General features: G+C 46.1%; 1 protein-coding gene across 5 annotated transcripts in view; it reads right to left on the reverse strand.

Annotated features, from left to right (window-relative positions):
• Positions 1–21,404, reverse strand: part of XYLB (xylulokinase) — a 169,296-nt gene extending 147,892 nt beyond the window's left edge. Inside the window, exons 1-3 of one of the 5 annotated variants that reach the window (XR_015746053.1) lie at positions 20,548–21,401; positions 16,667–16,736; positions 8,904–8,984 (exon numbers count right to left, since the gene is read on the reverse strand). Coding sequence is in view for 4 of the 5 variants with exons in the window: in XM_026678933.2 (XP_026534718.1) it covers positions 8,904–8,984; positions 16,667–16,736; positions 20,548–20,720 (324 nt within the window). In the remaining variant the exon portion in view is untranslated. Of the gene's footprint in view, positions 1–8,903; positions 8,985–15,934; positions 16,014–16,536; positions 16,737–20,547 lie in introns of those variants that run through there. The other 4 variants (XM_026678933.2, XM_087947856.1, XM_087947854.1 and 1 more) reach the window with 4 other exon arrangements.
• Between the last annotated feature and the right edge of the window lie 1,018 nt (positions 21,405–22,422).

Here is a 22,422-nt window from a genome sequence, read left to right on the forward strand (position 1 = left end):
AATAGGAGGGAGGGAGGAAGGAAGTCAATAGGAGGGAGGAGGAGGAAGGAAGTCAATAGGAGGGAGGAGGGAAGGAAGTCAATAGGAGGGAGGGAGGGAGGAAGTCAATAGGAGGGAGGAGGAGGAATAGGAGGGAGTCAATAGGGAGGGAGGGAGGAAGGAAGTCAATAGGAGGGAGGAAGGAAGGAAGTCAATAGGAGGGAGGGGAGGAAGGAAGTCAATAGGAGGGAGGGAGGAAGGAAGTCAATAGGAGGGAGGAGGAAGGAAGTCAATAGGAGAGGGAGGGAAGGAAGGAAGTCAATAGGAGGGAGGGAGGAAGGAAGTCAATAGGAGGGAGGGAGGAAGGAAGTCAATAACATTAGGAGGGAGGGAGGAAGGAAGTCAATAGGAGGGAGGAAGAGGAGGGAGGAAGTCAATAGGAGGGAGGAGGGAAGGAAGTCAATAGGAGGGAGGAGGAAGGAAGTCAATAGGAGGGAGGAAGGAAGGAAGTCAATAGGAGGGAGGGAGGAAGGAAGTCAATAGGAGGGAGGGAGGAAGGAAAGCCAATAGGAGGGAGGAGGAGGAAGTCAATAGGAGGGAGGGAGGAAGGAAGTCAATAGGAGGGAGGGAGGAAGGAAGTCAATAGGAGGGAGGGAGGAAGGAAGTCAATAGGAGGGAGGGAGGAAGGAAGTCAATAGGAGGGAGGGAGGAAGGAAATCAATAGGAGGGAGGGAGGAAGGAAGTCAATAGGAGGAGGGAGGAAGGAAGTCAATAGGAGGGAGGAAGGAAGGAAGTCAATAGGAGGGAGGCAGGAAGGAAGTCTATAGGGGAGGAGAGGAAATCAATAGGAGGAGGAAGTCAATAGGAGGGAGGGAGGAAGGAAGTCAATAGGAGGGGAGGGAGGGAGGAGGAAGTCAATAGGAGGGAGGGAGGAAGGAAGTCAATAGGAGGGAGGGAGGAAGGAAGTCAATAGGAGGGAGGGAGGAAGGAAGTCAATAGGAGGGAGGAGGAAGGAAGTCAATAGGAGGGAGGAGGGAGGAAGGAAGTCAATAGGAGAGGAGGAGGGAGGAAGGAAGTCAATAGGAGGGAGGAAGGAAGGAAGCCAATAGGAGGGAGGGAGGAAGGAAGTCAATAGGAGGGAGGGAGGAAGGAAGTCAATAGGAGGGAGGGAGGAAGGAAGTCAATAGGAGGGAGGGAGGAAGGAAGTCAATAGGAGGGAGGGAGGAAGGAAGTCAATAGGAGGGAGGAGGGGAGGGAGGAGGAAGTCAATAGGAGGGAGAAGAAGGAAGGAAGTCAATAGGAGGAGGGAGGAAGGAAGTCAATAGGAGGGAGGAAGGAAGGAAGTCAATAGGAGGGAGGGAGGAAGGAAGTCAATAGGAGGGGAGGGAGGAAGGAAGTCAATAGGGAGGGAGGGAGGAAGGAAGTCAATAGGAGGGAGGGAGGAAGGAAGTCAATAGGAGGGAGGGAGGAAGGAAGTCAATAGGAGGGAGGAGAGGAAAGGAAGTCAATAGGAGGGAGGGGAGGAAGGAAGTCAATAGGAGGGAGGGAGGAAGGAAGTCAATAGGAGGGAGGGAGGAAGGAAGTCAATAGGAGGGAGGGAGGAAGGAAGCCAATAGGAGGGAGGAAGGAAGTCAATAGGAGGGAGGGAGGAAGGAAGTCAATAGGAGGGAGGGAGGGAGGAAGTCAATAGGAGGGAGGGAAGAAGGAAGGAAGTCAATAGGAGGGAGGGGAGGAAGGAAGGAAGTCAATAGGAGGGAGGGAAGAAGGAAGGAAGTCAATAGGAGGAGGGGAGGGAGGAAGTCAATAGGAGGGAGGAAGGAAGGAAGTCAACAGGCTAGGAGGGAGGAAGGAAGGAAGTCAATAGAGGGAGGAAGGAAGGAAGTCAATAGGAGGGAGGGAGGGAGGAAGTCAATAGGAGGGAGGGAGGAAGTCAATAGGAGGGAGGGAGGAAGTCAATAGGGGGGAGGGAGGAGGAAGGAAGTCAATAGGAGGGAGGGAGGAAGTCAATAGGAGGGAGGAGGAAGGAAGTCAATAGGAGGGAGGAGGAGGAAGGAAGTCAATAGGAGGGAGGAGGAAGGAAGTCAATAGGAGGGAGGAAGGAAGGAAGTCAATAGGAGGGAGGAAGGAAGGAAGTCAATAGGAGGGAGGAAGGAAGGAAGTCAATAGGAGGGAGGAAGGAAGGAAGTCAATAGGAGGGAGGAAGGAAGGAAGTCAATAGGAGGGAGGAGGGAAGGAAGTCAATAGGAGGGAGGGAGAAGTCAATAGGAGGGAGGAAGGAAGGAAGTCAATAGGAGGAGGGAGGAATGAAGTCAATAGGAGGGAGGGAGGAAGGAAGTCAATAGGAGGGAGGGAGGAAAGGAAGTCAATAGGAGGGAGGGAGGAAGGAAGTCAATAGGAGGGAGGGAGGAAGGAAGTCAATAGGAGGGAGGAGGAAGGAGCTTAATAGGAGGGAGGGAGGAAGGAAGTCAATAGGAGGGAGGGAGGAGGAAGTCAATAGGGAGGAGGGAGGAAGGAAGTCAATAGGAGGGAGGGAGGAAGGAAGTCAATAGGAGGGAGGGAGGAAGGAAGTCAATAGGAGGGAGAAGGAAGGAAGTCAATAGGAGGAGGGAGGAAGGAAGTCAATAGGAGGGAGGGAGGAAGGAAGTCAATAGGAGGGAAGAAGGAAGGAAGTCAATAGGAGGAGGGAGGAAGGAAGTCAATAGGAGGGAGGAAAGGAGGAAGGGAAGTCAATAGGAGGGAGGGAGGAAGGAAGTCAATAGGAGGGAGGGAGGAAGGAAGTCAATAGGAGGGAAGAGGAAGGAAGTCAATAGGAGGAGGAGGAAGGAAGTCAATAGGAGGGAGGGAGGAAGGAAGTCAATAGGAGGGAGGAGGAGGAAGGAAGTCAATAGGAGGGAGGAGGAGGAAGTCAATAGGAGGGAGGGAGGAAGGAAGTCAATAGGAGGGAGGGAGGAGGAAGGAAGTCAATAGAGGGAGGGAGAAGAAGGAAGTCAATAGGAGGGAGGGAGGAAGGAAGTCAATAGGAGGGAGGAGGAAGGAAGTCAAGGAGGAGGAGGGAGGAAGGAAGTCAATAGGAGGGAGGGAGGAAGGAAGTCAATAGGAGGAGGAGGAAGGAAGTCAATAGGAGGGAGGAAGGAAGGAAGTCAATAGGAGGGAGGGAGGGAGGAAGTCAATAGGGGAGGGAGGAAGGAAGAAGGAAGTCAATAGGAGGGAGGGAGGAAGTCAATAGGGAGGGAGGGAGGATGAGGAAGGAAGGAAGTCAATAGGAGGGAGGGGGGAATAGAGGGAGGAGGAAAGTCAATAGGAGGGAGGGAGGAAATCATAGGAAGGAGGAAGGAAGTCAATAGGAGGGAGGAGGAAGGAAGTCAATAGGAGGGAGGGAGGGAAGTCAATAGAGGGAGTCAATAGGAGGGAGGAGGAAGGAAGTCAATAGGAGGAGGGGGAGGGAGGAAGTCAATAGGAGGGAGGGAGGAAGGAAGGAAGTCAATAGGAGGGAGGGAGGAAGGAAGTCAATAGGAGGGGAGGGAGGAAGGAAGTCAATAGGAGGGAGGGAGGGGAAGGAAGTCAATAGGAGGGAGGAAAGGAAGGAAGTCAATAGGAGGAGGAGGAAGGAAGGGAAGGGGAAGGAAGTCAATAGAGGGAGGAGGAAGGAAGTCAATAGGAGGGAGGAAGGAAGGAAGTCAATAGGAGGGAGGGAGGAAGGAAGTCAATAGGAGGGGAGGAAGGAAGGAAGTCAATAGGAGGGAGGGAAGGAAGAAGTCAATAGGAGGGAGGGAGGAAGGAAGTCAATAGGAGGGAGGAGGAAGGAAGTCAATAGGAGGGAGGGAGGAAGGAAGTCAATAGGAGGGAGGAGGAAGGAAGTCAATAGGAGGGAGGAAGGAAGGAAGGAAGTCAATAGGAGGGAAGAAGGAAGGAAAGTCAATAGGAGGGAGGGAGGAAGGAAGTCAATAGGAGGGAGGGAGGAAGGAAGTCAATAGGAGGGAGGGAGGAAGGAAGTCAATAGGAGGGAGGAGGAAGGAAGTCAATAGGAGGGAGGAGGAAGGAAGTCAATAGGAGGGAGGAGGAAGGAAGTCAATAGGAGGGAGGAAGGAAGGAAGTCAATAGGAGGGAGGAAGGAAGGAAGTCAATAGGAGGGAGGAAGGAAGGAAGTCAATAGGAGGGAGGAAGGAAGGAAGTCAATAGGGGAGGGAGGAAGGAAGGAAGTCAATAGGAGGGAGGAAGGAAGGAAGTCAATAGGAGGGAGGAGGAAGGAAGTCAATAGGAGGGAGGAAGGAGGAAGTCAATAGGAGGGAGGGAGAAGGAAGGAAGTCAATAGGAGGAGGGAAGTTCAGAAGGAAGGAAGTCAATAGGAGGAAGAAGGAAGGAAGTCAATAGGAGGGAGGGGAGGAAGGAAGTCAATAGGAGGGAGGGGAGGAAGAAGAAGTCAATAGGAGGGAGGGAAGGAAGGAAGTCAATAGGAGGGAGGAGAGGAAGGAAGTCAATGGCAGGAGGGAGGGAGGAAGGAAGTCAATAGGAGGGAGGGAGGGAGGAAGTCAATGGAGGAGGGAGGAAGGAAGTCAATAGGAGGAGGGAGGGAGGAAGAGAAGTCAATAGGAGGGAGGAAGGAAGGAAGTCAATAGGAGGGAGGAAGGAAGGAAGTCAATAGGAGGGAGGAAGGAAGGAAGTCAATAGGAGGGAGGGAGGGAGGAAGTCAATAGGAGGGAGGGAGGAAGGAAGTCAATAGGAGGGAGGGAGGAAGGAAGTCAATAGGAGGGAGGAAGGAAGGAAGTCAATAGGAGGGAGGGAGGAGGAAGTCAATAGGAGGGAGGGAGGAAGGAAGTCAATAGGAGGGAGGGAAGAAGGAAGGAAGTCAATAGGAGGGAGGGAGGAAGGAAGGAAGTCAATAGGAGGGAGGGAAGAAGGAAGTCAATAGGAGGGAGGAGGAGGAAGTCAATAGGAGGGAGGAAGGAAGGAAGTCAATAGGAGGGAGGAAGGAAGGAAGTCAATAGGAGGGAGGAAGGAAGGAAGTCAATAGGAGGAAGGAGGGAAGGAGGAGGAAGGAGGGAAGTCAATAGGAGGGAGGGAGGAAGTCAATAGGAGGGAGGGAGGAAGTCAATAGGAGGGAGGATGGAGGAGGAAGGAAGTCAATAGGAGGGAGGGAGGAAGGAAGTCAATAGGAGGGAGGGAGGAAGGAAATCAATAGGAGGGATGGAGGGAGGAAGTCAATAGGAGGGAGGAGGAAGGAAGTCAATAGGAGGAGGAAGGAAGGAAGTCAATAGGAGGGAGGAAGGAAGGAAGACAATAGGAGGGAGGAAGGAAGGAAGTCAATAGGAGGGAGGAAGGAAGGAAGTCAATAGGAGGGAGGAAGGAAGGAAGTCAATAGGAGGGAGGGAGGAAGGAAGTCAATAGGAGGGAGGGAGGAAGTCAATAGGAGGGAAGAAGGAAGGAAGTCAATAGGAGGAAGGGAGGAAGGAAGTCAATAGGAGGGAGGAGGAAGGAAGTCAATAGGAGGGAGGGAGGAAGGAAGTCAATAGGAGGGAGGGGAGGAAGGAAGTCAATAGGAGGGAGGGAGGAAGGAAGTCAATAGGAGGGAGGGAGGAAGGAAGTCAATAGGAGGGAGGAGGGAGGAAGGAAGTCAATAGGAGGGAGGAGGAAGGAAGTCAATAGGAGGGAGGGAGGAAGGAAGTCAATAGGAGGGAGGAGGAAGGAAGTCAATAGGAGGGAGGGAGGAAGGGAAGTCAATAGGAGGGAGGAGGAAGGAAGTCAATAGGAGGGAAGAAGGAAGGAAGTCAATAGGAGGGAGGGAGGAAGGAAGTCAATAGGAGGGAGGGAGGAAGGAAGTCAATAGGAGGGAGGGAGGGGAAGGAAGTCAATAGGAGGGAGGAGGAAGGAAGTCAATAGGAGGGAAGGAAGGAAGTCAATAGGAGGGAGGAGGAAGGAAGTCAATAGGAGGGAGGGGGAGGAAGGAAGTCAATAGGAGGAGGGAGGAGGAAGGAAGTCAATAGGAGGGAGGAGGAAGGAAGTCAATAGGAGGGAGGGAGGGAGGAAGTCAATAGGAGGGAGGGAGGGAGGAAGGAAGTCAATAGGAGGGAGGAAGAAGGAAGGAAGTCAATAGGAGGAGGGAGGAAGGAAGTCAATAGGAGGGAGAGAGGAAGGAAGTCAATAGGAGGGAGGAAGGAAGGAAGGAAGTCAATAGGAGGGAGGGAGGAAGGGAAGTCAATAGGAGGGAGGAAGGAAGGAAGTCAATAGGAGGGAGGGAGGGAGGAAGTCAATAGGAGGGAGAGGAGGGAGGAAGGAAGGAAGTCAATAGGAGGGAGGGAGGGAGGAAGCCAATAGGAGGGAGGAGGATGGAAGGAAGTCATTAGGAGGGAGGAAGGAGGGAAGTCAATAGGAGGGAGGGAGGGAGGAAGTCAATAGGAGGGAGGAGGGAAGGAAGTCAATAGGAGGGAGGGTGGAAGGAAGTCAATAGGAGGGAGGAGGGAGGAAGTCAATAGGAGGGAGGGAGGAAAGAAGTCAATAGGAGGGAGGGAGGAAGGAAGTCAATAGGAGGGAGGGAGGAAGGAAGTCAATAGGAGGGAGGAAGGAAGGAAGTCAATAGGAGGGAGGGAGGAAGGAAGTCAATAGAGCGAGGGAGGAAGGAAGTCAATAGGGAGGGAGGAAGGAAGGAAGTCAATAGGAGGGAGGAGGAAGGAAGTCAATAGGAGGGAGGAGGAAGGAAGTCAATAGGAGGGAGGGAGGAAGGAAGTCAATAGGAGGGAGGGAGGAAGGAAGTCAATAGGAGTGAGGGAGGAAGGAAGTCAATAGGAGGGAGGAAGGAAGGAAGTCAATAGGAGGGAAGAAGGAAGGAAGTCAATAGGAGGGAGGGAGGAAGGAAGTCAATAGGAGGGAGGGAGGAAGGAAGTCAATAGGAGGGAGGAGGGAGGAAGTCAATAGGAGGGAGGGAGGAAGGAAGTCAATAGGAGGGAGGAAGGAAGGAAGTCAATAGGAGGGAGGGAGGAAGGAAGTCAATAGGAGGGAGGAAGGAAGGAAGTCAATAGGAGGGAGGAAGGAAGGAAGTCAGTAGGAGGGAGGAAGGAAGGAAGACAATAGGAGGGAGGAAGGAAGGAAGTCAATAGGAGGGAGGAAGGAAGGAAGTCAATAGGAGGGAGGAAGGAAAGGAAGTCAATAGGAGGGAGGGAGGAAGGAAGTCAATAGGAGGGAGGGAGGAAGTCAATAGGAGGAAGAAGGAAGGAAGTCAATAGGAGGGAGGGAGGAAGGAAGTCAATAGGAGGGAGGGAGGAAGGAAGTCAATAGGAGGGAGGGAGGGAGGAAGTCAATAGGAGGGAGGGAGGAAGGAAGTCAATAAGAGGGAGGGAGGAAGGGAAGTCAATAGGAGGGAGGGAAGAAGGAAGGAAGTCAATAGGAGGGAGGGAGGAAGGAAGGAAGTCAATAGGAGGGAGGGAAGAAGGAAGGAAGTCAATAGGAGGGAGGGAGGAAGGAAGGAAGGCAATAGGAGGGAGGAAGGAAGGAAGTCAATAGGAGGGAGGGAGGGAGGAAGTCAATAGGAGGGAGGGAGGAAGTCAATAGGAGGGAGGGAGGAGGAAGGAAGTCAATAGGAGGGAGGAGGAAGGAAAGTCAATAGGAGGGAGGGAGGAAGGAAGTCAATAGAGGGAGGGAGGGAGGAAGTCAATAGGAGGGAGGGAGGAAGGAAGTCAATAGGAGGGAGGGAGGAAGGAAGCTCAATAGGAGGGAGGAAGGAAGGAAGTCAATAGGAGGGAGTGAGGAGGAAGTCAATAGGAGGGAGGGAGGAAGGAAGTCAATAGGAGGGAAGAAGGAAGGAAGTCAATAGGAGGGAGGGAGGAAGGAAGGAAGTCAATAGGAGGGAGGGAGGAAGGAAGGAAGTCAATAGGAGGGAGGAAGGAAGGAAGTCAATAGGAGGGAGGAAGGAAGGAAGACAATAGGAGGGAGGAAGGAAGGAAGTCAATAGGAGGGAGGAAGGAAGGAAGTCAAAGGAGGAGGAAGAAGGAAGGAAGTCAATAGGAGGGAGGGAGGAAGGAAGGAAGTCAATAGGGAGGGAGGGAGGAAGGAAGTCAATAGGAGGGAGGGAGGGAGGAAGTCAATAGGAGGGAGGAGGAAGGAAGGAAGTCAATAGGAGGGAGGAGGGGAGGAAGTCAATAGGAGGGAGGGAGGAAGTCAATAGGAGGGAGGGAGGAAGGAAGTCAATAGGAGGGAGGGAGGAAGGAAGTCAATAGGAGGGAGGGAGGAAGGAAGTCAATAGGAGGGAGGGAGGGAGGAAGTCAATAGGAGGGAGGGAGGAAGGAAGTCAATAGGAGGAGAGGAGAGGAGGAAGTCAATAGGAGGGAGGAAGGAAGGAAGTCAATAGGAGGGAGTGAGGGAGGAAGTCAATAGGAGGGAGGGAGGAAGGAAGTCAATAGGAGGGAAGAAGGAAGGAAGTCAATAGGAGGGATGGAGGAAGGAAGGAAGTCAATAGGAGGGAGGGAGGAAGAAAGTCAATAGGAGGGAGGAAGGAAGGAAGTCAATAGGAGGGAGGAAGGAAGGAAGACAATAGGAGGGAGGAAGGAAGGAAGTCAATAGGAGGGAGGAAGGAAGGAAGACAATAGGAGGGAGGAAGGAAGGAAGTCAATAGGAGGGAGGGAGGAAGGAAGTCAATAGGAGGAAAGAAGGAAGGAAGTCAATAGGAGGGAGGGAGGAAGGAAGGAAGTCAATAGGAGGGAGGGAGGAAGGAAGTCAATAGGAGGGAGGGAGGGAGGAAGTCAATAGAGGGAGGGAGGAAGGAAGGAAGTCAATAGGAGGGAGGAAGGAAGGAAGTCAATAGGAGGGAGGAAGGAAGGAAGACAATAGGAGGGAGGAAGGAAGGAAGTCAATAGGAGGGAGGGAGGATTTAAACTGGAAACATACAGAGCCCAGAGCATCTATTTTCCATCATCGCCCCTCTCCTTTTAACCAACCTGTCCAGCTCCAGACAAAGCTTTTACAGTGGAGAAATTAAAGCCTGCAGACTTCATTTTTTCCAGAATCAGATCCAGGGCCTAGAAAAAAGAAGAAAAAAACATTGCAGAGCAGTTTCAGTATCCTTGGAAATTTGGAAATCTCACACATTATAGGAATAAACAGAAAAGAGATGACAGGAGCATCCAAGAAGGGCTTTTGCGGGGGAAATCGGCATGGTGGTCACGAGCATGCCATTGAAGCTCTGCCCCTTTTCCACACGTTTCACAACCTTTTTCATAACAAACACAATCACCTACATATACCCCACATAAGACCCTGGATGGGGGAGGAAGGGCTGCCATTGTGCAAACACTCTGTTCTATGAGCTTTACTAGTTGCCAGTTGATTTCTGAGGACATTTCAAGATCATCATCAGGAATGCCCTTTCATGGCTCAGAACCAGGCTGGCTGTGGATCCTTATCTCTTCCTTTTTGCTTCTTAGCTCTAGTAGTGCCAGGATCCTCCAGGTCCCATGACTGCAGTCATGTTATCTTCTGGGACCTTGGAGACATGCAGCGGTAGTGACCATATCCTCCCTGGGAGATAGCATCCACCCAGGGGTGGGATTCAAATTTTTTAACAACCAGTTCTGTGGGCGTGGCTTAGTTGGTGGGCATGGCTTGGTGGTCATGTGACTGGGTGGACATGGCTTGGTGGTCATGTAACTGGGTGGACGTGGCTTGGTGGTCATGTGACTGGCTGGGTGTGGCCAACTCAATATCAGTCACATTGAGGCACGCATCTCCTCACCTGGCCTCTCGTAACTGTGGGGATGCTGCAACAGTCGTAAGAGTGAAAAATGGTCATAAGTCGCTTTTTTCAGTGCCATTCTAACTTTGAATGGTCACTCCACACAAGCAAAGTACCAGCAAAGGAGGGGGAAAAAACACCAGAGACGTTCCAGAGAGAGGAAGTCTAGTCCTGCCAAGAATGTAATAGGGGTTAATGGAGAGGCAGTTTCTGTAAGCAACACCAGAATGTTTCCTTCCTGACTTCCTTACAGGATTAGGCCAGTAATTTCTTCTAACAACCGGTTCTCCGAACTGCTTAGAATGTTAACAACCGGTTCTAGCGAATAGGTGCGAACTGGTAGAATCCCACCCCTGCATCACCCCCCAAAGGACTATTTCCTTCTTTCCCTTCCTTCCTTTCCTTCCTTTTCTCCTTCCTCCCTCCCTCATTCTTTTCATTCCCTTCTTTCCTCCTTCCCTTCCTTCCTTTTCTCCTCCCTCTCCCTTCCTCCTTCTCTTCCTTCCCTTGTTTCCTCCCTCCCTCTTTCTCTTCCTTCCATTCCTTTCTCCCTCCCTCCTTCTCTTCCTTCCCTTCCTTCCTTCTTCCCGCCTTCCCTTCCTGCCTGCCTGCCTCCTTCCTTTCTTCCTCCCTCCCTCCCTCCTTCTCTTCCTTCTTCCTCCCTTTTTTCCAAACTTGGCCACTTTTAAGACTTGTGGTTTTCAAATGCCATTCCCCATCCTCCCATTCTTTGACTTGAAATTCCCCAGTCTTAAAATTGCCAAGGTTTGACACCCCAGGACTGCACAGTCCCAAATTTATGTCCATGCAGAACAAGACAGAAGTTCTAGTATTAGTCCCAGGACAAAACACTTTGCAATCCACCCTGATATTGCAATATTGTTCTTAGTGTTGTCTTCCCTAATATAGCCATAGATCTTGGGGGTTTTCTGGTTCTTGGACACATTTTCTCTCCTTGCTCTAATGACTCAAATAGTGCATAATCACTTGGACTAAAACAGCTTGTAACTTGAACAAATAAACACTGAAATAAATTAGACAGAGCTGTGGGGAGGGGGGGAAGAAATGTAGCTTTATCCTCAAACAGCCTCAGGATCTTTCTAGATTAAGAAGCCAGTCTCCCCAGTTGGCCATATTGTTCCATATTGGACAGAATAGCTTTGCAGTGTGACCCAACTCCTTTGCTTCTCTCTTTTTATAAATACAGGTAGTCCTTGACTTACGCCAACTGAGCCCAAAATTTCTGTTGCTAAGTGAGACATTTGTTGAGCAAATTTTGCACCAACTTACGGCCTTTCTTGTCAGACCTGTTAAGCGAACCACTATGGTTGTTAAGTTTGTTAAGTTGTTAAGTGAGTCTTGACTTTTGCTTGTCATAAGGTCACAAAAGGAGATCATGTGACCCTGTGGGACACTGCAACCGTCATAAATATGAGCCAGTTGCCAAGAGTCAAGAGTTTTGATCACAAGGCCATAGGGATGCCACAATGATTCTTAAGTATGAAAATCAGTCACAAGTTACTTTTTTCAACTGCCATTGTAACAGTCACTAAATGAGGACTACCTCTAGGAGGACCAATCCCTCCTTTTCCTTCCCCAGCCTTTGCTCACCCGAAAGCAGAACCAGTTTTCTCGAGCAGGATGCCACACAAGATGGCAAAGCTGTGGTTAAATGCCAGAGTCAAACTCGTTCCCACAGCCACACAACCTTTGAAAGCAGCGCTTGTAACCATGCTAACATCCGTACCCTTCAGCTGTACAGATTTATATAAAGGTCCATGGCCAGAATTAAAGCATCTTCACCAGAATTCTTGTTGGTTCTGCAACCCAACAGGACAGACCCAAACTCCAGAGGATAATTAGGACTGCAGAAAAAACAATTACTACCCACCTGCCTTCAATTGAGGACCTGTATACTGCAGGAGTCAAAAAGAGGGCTGTGAAAATATTTACAGACCCCTCACATCCCGGACATAAACTGTTTCAACTCCTTCCCTCAAAACGACGCTATAGAGCACTGCACACCAGAACTAGACACAAGGACAGTTTTTCCCCGAATGCCATCACTCTGCTACACAAATAATCCCAACACTGTTCAACTATTTACAAAGTCTGCACTATTACTGTTAATCTTCTCATCATTCCTTATCACCCATCCCCTCCCACTTGTGACTGTAGGACTGTAACTTTGTCGCTTGTATCCTATTTTTATTGACTTTTTCCTAGTATGATTTGATTGCTTATTATGCCCTATGACTATTATTAAGTGTTGCACCTGATGATTCTTGATGAATGTATCTTTTCTTTTATGTACACTGAGAGCATTTGCACCAAGACAAATTCCTTGTGTGTGCAATCACACTTGGCCAATAAAGAATTCTATTCTATTCTATTCTATGCTGTGCTGTGCTATGCTATGCTATGCTATGCTATGCTATTCTATTTCTATTCTATTCTGTTGGACAACACTGAGTGCAGCCAACATTGAATCAGCAAGATGAATTTGCACCGGTGGCTCCATGAAGCCAAGGGAGGTAAACATACATTTTTATTTATATGGGCTCAATTGTGGTCATAAGTCGAGGACTACCTGTACAGAGACCTTGGAGAACATCAAGATGTTTGGGGAGGTATTGGTGTTTACTGACACCCTACTGCCTTTCCAGGAGACTGAATTGGCAAAGAGGATCCTGGGGAGAAATTTCTGCCTTTTCTTCTCAAAAAAGAAAAAAAAATGCCTCCAAGAATTAAAGTATCAACTAGACAAGAACCAGAGTCTCATAATTCAGATAAAATGGAAACCAGAATGGTTTATCTTCCATTTATTTAAAAAAAATGGGGGAGGGATAGTGTTTATGATTAAAACTTGGAAAAGACCAAGAAGGCTGTGATAAGAATTAAATACTAACACGATAATAAGAATTAAATAAAAATAAAAATGGGGGAGACGATGTAATTATGTGAAAATTGCATATCAGCCAGGGCAAAATGTTGACATCCTGTTTGAATGATCACAACCGCTAGGTTAAATAATGGTATAAAAATGCAACTATTTAAAGAAGCAGGGAAAAACTGCACCAGCAAAGGAAATCTCAAGAACATTGAGAGATAGTAAACAAACAAATTATAGATTGTCTGGCAAACATAATAGTGCCTTGCATAACCCAGTTTTAATAATGTTGAACTAAGTAGCTGAATCATCTAATGACACAGACAGTACAAAGCAGCCAATTATTGAAATCTAGGGCAGCTCTTATTAAGAAGAAAAATGCCATTCCTCCAGACACACCATCCACAGGAGGGAAAATATTTCACAGGCTGCCTTCCTATAGGTTGCTTCCTGCCAATGGCAAAGAAAAAGAAGTGTGCAAAGTTCCCATAGCAAGCAAAAACATTTGGGAGTGGAGGAATATAGCAACAGCAATAGCATTTGGACTTATATGCCGCTCCATAGCGCTTCACAGCCCTCTCTAAACGGTTTACAGAGTCAGCCTATTGCCCCCGACAATTTGGGTCCTCATTTTATGCACCTTGGAAGGACGGGAGGCTGAGTCAACCTTGAGCTGTTGAGAATCGAACTGTCGAAGTGCTGGCAGTCTGCAGCCAGCAGAGTTACTACAGTACTGCATTCTAACCACTGCGCCACCACAGGTCATAATATGTTAATGCACTGGAGTTTCCTTTTATTAGCAACAATCTCTGGCCCAGACCTATTGAGCTATTCACTCAGCAGGACAAACACAAAACCTTGTGACCGTCTGCTTGTCCAGAGCTTCTGGTGAAGGGAGACCGAAAAAGGCAGGAAAACCAGAAACTTCAGTTCACTACAGTGCTTACACAGATTTCTTACTGTCTGTAGTGCTGGAAGAAAAATGCAGGTAGTCCTCAACGTATAACCACAGTGGAGACCAAAATTTCTGTTGCTAAGTGAGACAGTTGTTAAGTGAGAGTTTGGCCCCATTTTATGACCTTTCTTGATGCAAATGTTAAGTGAATCACGGCAGTTGATAAGTTAGCAACATAGTTGTTCAGTAAATCTGACTCCCCCCACGCCCCATTGATGTGGCCTGTCAGAAGATTGCACAAAAGGGGATGACAGAACCCTAGGACACTGTAATCGTCATAAGTATGAGTCAGTTGCCACAAATCTGAATCTTGATTGTGGAAACGCTGCAACCGTTGCAGGTTGAAAAATGGTCTTGTCAATTTTTTTTCTGTGCCATTGTAACATTGAACAGTCACTAAATGAACTGATGTAAGTTGAGGATTACCTGTACTAGTAGTGTTGGGGGTTGGGGTCAGTAGTTGGATTCTAACAGTTTCCTTACCGGTTCGGTGATTGCACAGTTCGCACATGAGCGCGCGCACCTAATGTGCGCGCAGCTTTCCAAACACCAGCTGAGGCTCTGCCGTGCCAATCAGCCGAGAGGATAAAGAACAGAAAAGCACAGGGGCCGGTGGGAGGGCTGATCCTGTGCTTTTCTCTCCTTTCTCCTATCAGCTGATCATCGGAGCTTTTTTTTACTACCTGTTGGGCCAAACTGGTAAGCAATTTTTGCTACCGGTTCAGGTGAACCGAGCCGAACCGGTACTATTTCACCATTGGTTGGAAGCACTTGCAGTAGTACCCCAAAGCCAAGAACCTTTATCCATCAAAACAGCTGATCATGTGTTACTGCACTGTCCTTTTTAAAACAGTTGGTGCTCTGAATCAAAAATTAAAGTCACTGACTGAGTATTTAGGTCAAACTGAAGAGGAGTTAGAATCTTTTCTATTACGGGTAGTAACTTACAACCATAATGGAGGCCAAAATTTTCACTGCTAAGAAAGACAGTTGTTAAGTGAGTTGTGCCCCATCTTACAACCATTTTTGCCACAACTGTTAAGTGAATCTGGTTCCCCCCGCCTGCCCTGACTTCGCTTCTCAGAAGCCGGAGATCCCAAATGATGACCATATGGCCCCAAGACAATGCAATGGTCATAAATACATGCCAGTTGTCAAGCACCCCAATATTGATCACTTGACCTTGAGGGTGCTGCAATGGTCGTGTGAAAACTGGCCATAAGTCGTTTTTTCCAGTGCTATTGTAACTCTGAACGATGGTCACTAAATGAATGATTGTAAGTCAAGGACTGCCCGTATCAGATCAGTTCACTTAAATGAACTGATTAAGCAACAAAGATGATTAGGAGACTGGAGGCTAAAACATATGAAGAATGGCTGCAGGAATTGTATGTCTAGTCTAGTGAAGAGAAGGACTAAGGGAGACATGATATCAGTCTTCCAATACCTCAGGGGCTGCCACAAAGAAGAGGGAGTCAAGCTATTCTCCAAAGCACCTGAGGGCAGGACAAGAAGCAACAGCAGAGCGGTGGAGAGAACCAGTTCGGTCTCCACTGCTCATCGGCACTACTGGCTTGGTAGAACCAGGCTGAACCGGTAGAATACCACCATTGGGTGGAAACTAATCAAGGACAGAATCAACCTAGAACTAAGTAGAAATTTCCTGACAGTTGGAACAATTAATCAGTAGAACAACTTGCCTCCAGAAGTTGTGAATGCTGCAATATTGGAAGTTTTAAAGAAGGGATTGAACAGCCATTTGTCTGAAGTGGTGTTGAGTTTCCTGCCTAGGCAGGGGGTTGGACTAGAAGACCTCCAAGGTCCCTTCCAACTCTGTTATTCTATTCTATTCTAAATCTCCAAGAAAGCAACTGAATCTTATTCTAGAGGTTACCATAACAGTGTAAAGCAGGGATCTCCAACCTTGGCAACTTTAAGACTTGTGGACTTCAACTCAACTTTAAGACTTGTGGACTTCAACTCCCAGAATTCCTCAACCAGCTTTGCTGGATGAGGAATTCTGGGAGTTGAAGTCCACAAGTCTTAAAGTTGCCAAGGTTGGAGACCCCTGGTGTAAAGTGTGCAATGTCCAAACAAATATGTGTTGCTTGGATCAGACGTAATGTTGGTTTAAAATGAAATATGTTATAGCCCAAAGAAGGAATATTCTTTGTTCAAGAGCTACCATTGTTTGGTCTTCGTCCAGCTGCATCAATATCTCACTTGAGAATCCCAATTTATATAATCTGTCATTTATTTTGGTTTCCTGAAGGAATTAATATTTATCAGGCAGGATACAGGTAGTTCTTGATTTAGGACCTCTTGTTTAGCAACCATTAAAAGTTACAACTGTGCTGAAAAAATGTAGCATATGACCATTTTTCATACTTACAATGGTTGTAACATCCCCACGGTCATGTGATCAACCATTTGCAACTTTCCTGGTGGCTTCTGTCATGTAAAATGAGTAGGGAAGCTGACAAAATCACATTCATGGTCACATAATGTCTCACTTAGTATATATGGTGATTCACTTGAAGACCACAGTTGTAAAATCTATTGTGGTCATGTGATTCCTTACTTAATGACCATAACTTTTAGAAGTGCATTTTTCTTACCCTTACTGTGGTTATAGGTTTAAGACTGCCTATAGGATGTATCAGACCTTGAGGCTGAAAGTGGCATATTTTAGCCAATATCTGAATATAATAGCCACGCCTTCATTTCTATTGCAAATTCTGCCTCCAAACATAAAGCTGCGCTCGACATATAGTTTTCTGCTTGAAATAGTTCTTTTAGGAAACCAATTTAAACTCTTTCTCATTTCTCATAGCTGACATCTAGACTAAACTGTATTCCATACAGGAACAATGGCTCTTGGCTTCAAAGGAACAGATACATATTTGGCTCCTTTAGAAAATACAAAAACAAAAAATCCAAATTGAAAATCCACAGTTTCATGGTTTTCAAAAATAAAAAGAAATAGCTACATACCACAGTGGTTTTTCTCTTCCTTGCCAGCAAAATAAGAGTCTGGTAGGTTCTTATTGCATAAATTTAAGCAAATCCACAAAATGACATATTCAAAAAGCACTGGCAATATGAACAAAAGATTAATTCTTACCTTGATCCACATTAACACAGGAGAAGAGACTGATAATCTGTCATCATGCATGTAAACACCACCTTGAGTGCTGCAGGAAATAAGAATATTAAAAACAAATAACAATACAGAAACCTGTTTTTCTGCTCTGTCTCAAACCCAATTGTCTAGTGATCTAGTGACTTGTGCATAAAAGGGACAGCTCAACTCACAACTTCCAATTACAGTATCGGAAAAAATGCATACATTCCGTTCTCGTGTTAAAGTGAGCCAGTAAATAAAACAAAAGGGCTGGGTTTTTTTGAACTAATACACATTTGGACACTTTCACTGATGCTTTGATATAGCAATGTTATTCCTGCTTTAATCAGATTAGTCCTGATAAATCCTGATTTACAACAGTTCGTTTAGTGATCTCTGCTGTTATGTGATTGCAATTTGGTGCTTGCAGGCAACTCAAATTAGTCACATTACCATGATTTGTGACCTTCCCAGCCAACTTCTGACAAGCAAAATCAATTGGGGAAACCAAATTCACTTAATGACATGATTCGCTTAACAACCATGGTAAAAATGGTCATAACATTGGGTCTGTTATGTGATGTCTTCCTTAATGACTTCATCACTAAGCAACCAGCTCCAACTGTGGTCATAACTCAATGACTACTTGCACTCCGTTCCAGAACAAATTAAGAAAATATATCTCAGAAATGTGCAAAAGCTGCACAATCTTCCAATCTTCAGAAGTATCAAGTAGGAATGCCATTATTTTGAACTTTCTTAAAGAGGCTAATTAGGGCAATAGTCTTCCATATAATAAGAGATGGGCATAAGAGATGGACACTAAGAATGGCTGAGGGAAGAAAAACTGATACTTTTGAACTAGGGTGCTAATGTAAATTATTGTGTATACCATGGACAGCCAGACCAAGCAACAGAGAAATGCTGAATCTTATAAAACCAGTCATTTCAGTAGAAGCCACAATTATAAAGCTACATCTGATTTCCTTCGGCCACGTCATGCGTGCAAATTCATTGGAGGAGTCAATGATGCTAGGAATGGTTAGTGGAACAAGAAGGAGCAAGCAAAGAAGTTGCTGGCTTGATACCCTCAAAGCTGATACAAAGATGAACATCCAGCACCTGAAATAAGGTAGCAAGGAGAAGGATGTAAATGACCAGCTGTCTGCAAGGAATGTAAATCCTTCCATTCCCTACAGTCCTGTCAGAACTAAAGAAACTTCTTGGATGAGAAGCGAACCATCTTCAAAAGAAAAAAAACCAGTTGCCTCCTGCAAAAGTACCTTTGGGATTTGCCTATAAAGTCACCAAGAGTCAAACACAACTGAATGGCTAAAACAACAATAAAAGAAGGATGAAGAACTTGGGGTTGTTTTTTTTTCACCTGCTCCTAGCATAGGAATGTGCAAGAAGGACAACATATTTTTATCAGACAGAGAAGGGTTGTTCCCAAACACTGCCTGTTATTTCCAATGGATAACAGAAAATTGTTTTTGACGTTATTCTTAGCATTGTACTTCTTGGGTATAAGTACCACTTGCTCTGTGCTCACCTAGTTCTTACAGTGTAGCTATCAATCAATAACATGAAGATGGTTTCGTCTAGCTGGTCAGAGAGTCAGACAAAAGTGACAGGAAAACTTGTCTGGCCTAAAGTCACCCAGCTGGGTTCTAGGCTTGTGGGGGGACTAGAACTTAGGTCTTTCTATTTCTAGTCCAGCACCTTCCCCACTTGGCTATCTTGGCCATTGGCTAAGACACTCAGCTGGCTTCCATGGATTAGACAGGACTAGAAACTTTAAGGTATGGATCCAGATTATATGGGAAACTATCTCGCCCATACCACCTGCACCAAGAGAAAGGGCATGCTATAAATCCTGTCAGTCAAGGAATTCCATCTGGCAGGATCCAGGTAAAGACACTATTCTGTCATGATTTCTGGTCTCCGGAACACAGTTACACACACACACAGACACACACACACACATGAGCTCATCCCCTACCCTCTGGGCCTTCTGGAAGGGGCCTGACTCTGTCCTGGCTCTGCCAACTGGCCTGCCATCCGTTGTCATTCTGGAGGAAGTGAATGGATTGAAATGGAGAGAAGATTGAATAGAGAATAGCAACCTAGAACTAAGGAGAAATTTCCTGACAGTGAGAACAATTAATCAGTGGAACAACTTGCCTCCAGAAGTTGTGAATGCTCCAACACCGAAGTTTTTAAAAAGATGTTGGATAACCATTTGTCTGAAGTGGTGTAGGGTTTCCTGCCTAGGCAGGGGGTTGGACTAGAAGACCTCCAAGGTCCCTTCCAACTCTGTTATTCTAAAATAAGGCTTGTCCCTGTCCAAGTGCATCTTGCTCCCTTCCTTGTCATCTTTGTTAATTTTAAGTCAATTTTATTATTTTAATACTTTTATCTTGTTGCTTTTATTTGCTGGTAAGCCGTCCCGAGTCACCTTGTGGCGAGATGGGCAGCATATAACTTTAATAAGTAAATCAATCAATCCCGCAGCTTCCCCCATTACACCACACTGACTGCAGCATTGGAGGTTTTTAAGAAGGGACTGGACAGCCATGAGCCTGGAACCGTATAGGATTGGGACTAGAAGACCTCCAAGATCACTTCCCACTCTGTAATTCTTTAATTCTTGGTGAGAAGTAAACCGGATCAAGATCACCCAGCTGGCTTCCATGGCTAAGGAAAAACTAGAACCTGGATCTTCTACTTCTGTTCCAGCATCTTCACAACGGGCAGAATAAAAACAAAAAGTATTTTAAAAAAATAATTTAAATAATGCTGGGTGAGAAAGATATCTCTGATCTGCAAGTATATCCTCTAAGTAATTTTTCTCATTTAGAAGTAATAATACAACATTCAAATAAGAGACTTAACGGAATTGGAAAGGACCTCAGAGGTCTTCTAGTCCAACCCCCTGCTCAAGCAGGAAACCCATACCATTTCCAGACAAGTGCTTGTCCAACATCTTATTAAAAACTTCCAGTGTTGGAGCATTCAAAACTTCTGGAGGCAAGTTGTTCCACTGGTTAATTTTTCTCACTGTCTGGAAATTTCTCCTTAGTTCTAAGTTGCTTCTCTCCTTGATTAGTTTCCATCCATTGCTTCTTGTCCTGCTCTCAGGTGCTTTGGAGAATAGCTTGACTTCCTCTTCTCCTTTGTGGCAGCCCCTCAGATATTGGAACAATGCTATAAACATGAATATTTAGGAATGGGCAGCATATATATCTAAATACAATCCTAGAATTCTAGCCAGTGTTAGACCAATGTTTTTCAACTTTGGCATATTTAAGAGGTGTGGACTTCAACTCTCAGAATTCCCCAGCCAGCATTCTGGATAACTTTTCTTACAGATTCAGATGGGTGGCTTAAAAAAAAGAGAGAATAAATTATTCAGAGAAGCTGCAGAAATAATAGTTCTGGGAACTAGCATACTTCTCTAGCATCACCTGTGAGTTAGTCAGCAGAAAATCTGGCTAATTACCCCAGATGGATGTCATCTTAAGTGCAGTGTCATGCTGACCCAAAGTTAAGCAAAACAACAGAGATTTGTTCCAGGAGTAAGTCATTCATCAAGATTGTTTATATTCCAAAATAGCATCTAAATCCATAAACAAGGATATGTGCCTAGGAAAACATTGTGTTCCTTGTCAAATTGAATAGGAGTTGCCAAGATTGAGAAAATTTTGAGCTAAATCTTTCAACTGAGAATTGTGGGACTTGCAATCCCAACACATCTGGAAAATGCCTGTACAGGCATTTTCCAGATGTGTCAGGATTGCAAGTCCCAGGATTTTGTTTATCCAAAGAAGACCAACCTAGAGTATACCAATTAGACCAAAGGCAAGAGGAAGAAAACGTACCCAAATTCTGGCAGATCTTTGTCAAAATTAATACTGTCCTCATAGATGACTCTCAACTGTCCATCGACCGCAATTACTTTCAGCTGGAGAAAGAACATGTTATTAATTCTGAATTCGGAAGAAGCAATAATTTCTACATGACCAGTCACTTCTTGCTGGCTTCTTCCCACCATCACAATGTGTGGATCGTTGATTGATGTCCTATTTCTCGGGTGCAAATTAGAGGCTCAATAAAAAAGAGATTGAAATCCTCATGATTAGGCTGGAAAAATATCTCACCATTTCCTATCAGTGTTCCCAGGCCTCATTTCTGCATGATCTAGCTCTCCTTTTAACTATTGTTTTTCACAAAACCCAATTTTTAAAGCATTCATTTGTGGGAGACAGCTACCTATTTCTTTTTTCTTCTCCTCGTTCCAAGAGAGGAGTAGAAGATGACAGTTTTGGTACCGCTGTGGTGGGATGTTTTTTGTTTACAAAATAAAGTGAATCATTATGGCCATAAAGCACATCACATGTTCTTTAAGCAAATCATGTCAGCCACAAGAAACCAGGAGCCAGAATAAATGCAAATTGGTGCTAGATTAGAGTCAATGGACTTCAAAGGGGAACTGGGGAGGGGGCGCTGGGCTTAGGTCACTTTTGGGGGCATGAGGATGTGTGTGACCCCACCCTCGGGTACAGCCTGGCCATCTTCCACATCATGTTCAGTTTAGTTTGGTTTTAATTTACTTTATTGTCATTGTACCCCATACAACGTAATCAAACACCATCTTCAGTGCACATCATGACCATGAAAATAAATACAAACACACATCCTTCACCCTCCACACACTGAACTGAAAACCCTCAACACCACACCTATACTGCACTATACAGCAGAATTCAAAAGAGCTGCTGCCCTGGGACAGAAGCTGTTGTTCAGCCTATTTGTCCTTGTTTTTATTATTCTGTACCATCTGCCAGGTGGTAATAGTTCAAAAAAAGGCTGCCCAGGATGAGATGGATCTTTGTGAATGTTTTGACCTTTCTTAAGGCAGTGGGAGCTATAAAGCTCTTCCAAAGAGGGGAGAGGGCAACCCATGATCTTCTGGGCAATGACATTAACCCTCTGGAGTGCTTTCCTATCTGCCACTGTGCAACTGGCAAACCATAGAGGTGCAGTATGTTAAAATGCTCTCTATGGTGCAGCAGTAGAAGGTCACCAGCAGTTTTTCATTCAATTGTTGTTTTCTGAGAAGTCTCAGGTAGTATAATCTCTGCTGGGCCCTTTTGACCAGGGCTGCAATGTGAGCACCCCAGGTCAGGATCTCTTTTAGGATAACACCCAGAAACTTAAAACTGGCTACTTGCTCCACTCGGTCTCCATTGTTAAGCAAGGGCTGGATGTCTGATCTGTTCCTTTTATAGTCCACTATAAGCTCCTTGGTCTTATTGGTGTTGAGGACCAAGCTATTGTCTCCACACCATGAAAGCAACCGGTCCACCTCATCTCAGTAGGCAGACTCATCCCCACCCCGGACATAAGTCCTACCATTCACCATTTCCAGCAAATCCATTCTTCTGAATGATCAATTTTTTGCTAGAAACCATTCCTGCAGACACACACAAATGCAATTCAGACCCGTGGCAACCAGGTTGAAGGACACCGTGGCCATCCCATGATCATGATTTGCAATTTTCTGACAAAAGAAAAAAAACATCCCCTGAGGAAGCTGGATTTGCTTAACAACTGCAGTGGTTCACTTTCCAACCCTGGTAAGCATCGTTGTAAAATTGGATCCAACGATGACCCAATTTACAGGAGCCAGTAAACTGACTTACGATCAAAATCGCCACAATTGTCAAATAAGTCAAGGACTACCTGTATAAATG

This window comes from Notechis scutatus, chromosome Z (genome assembly GCF_049901735.1).
Source record: "Notechis scutatus isolate UNSWTSFEM ecotype Mainland chromosome Z, rNotScu1.2, whole genome shotgun sequence".
Taxonomy (NCBI): domain Eukaryota; kingdom Metazoa; phylum Chordata; class Lepidosauria; order Squamata; family Elapidae; genus Notechis; species Notechis scutatus.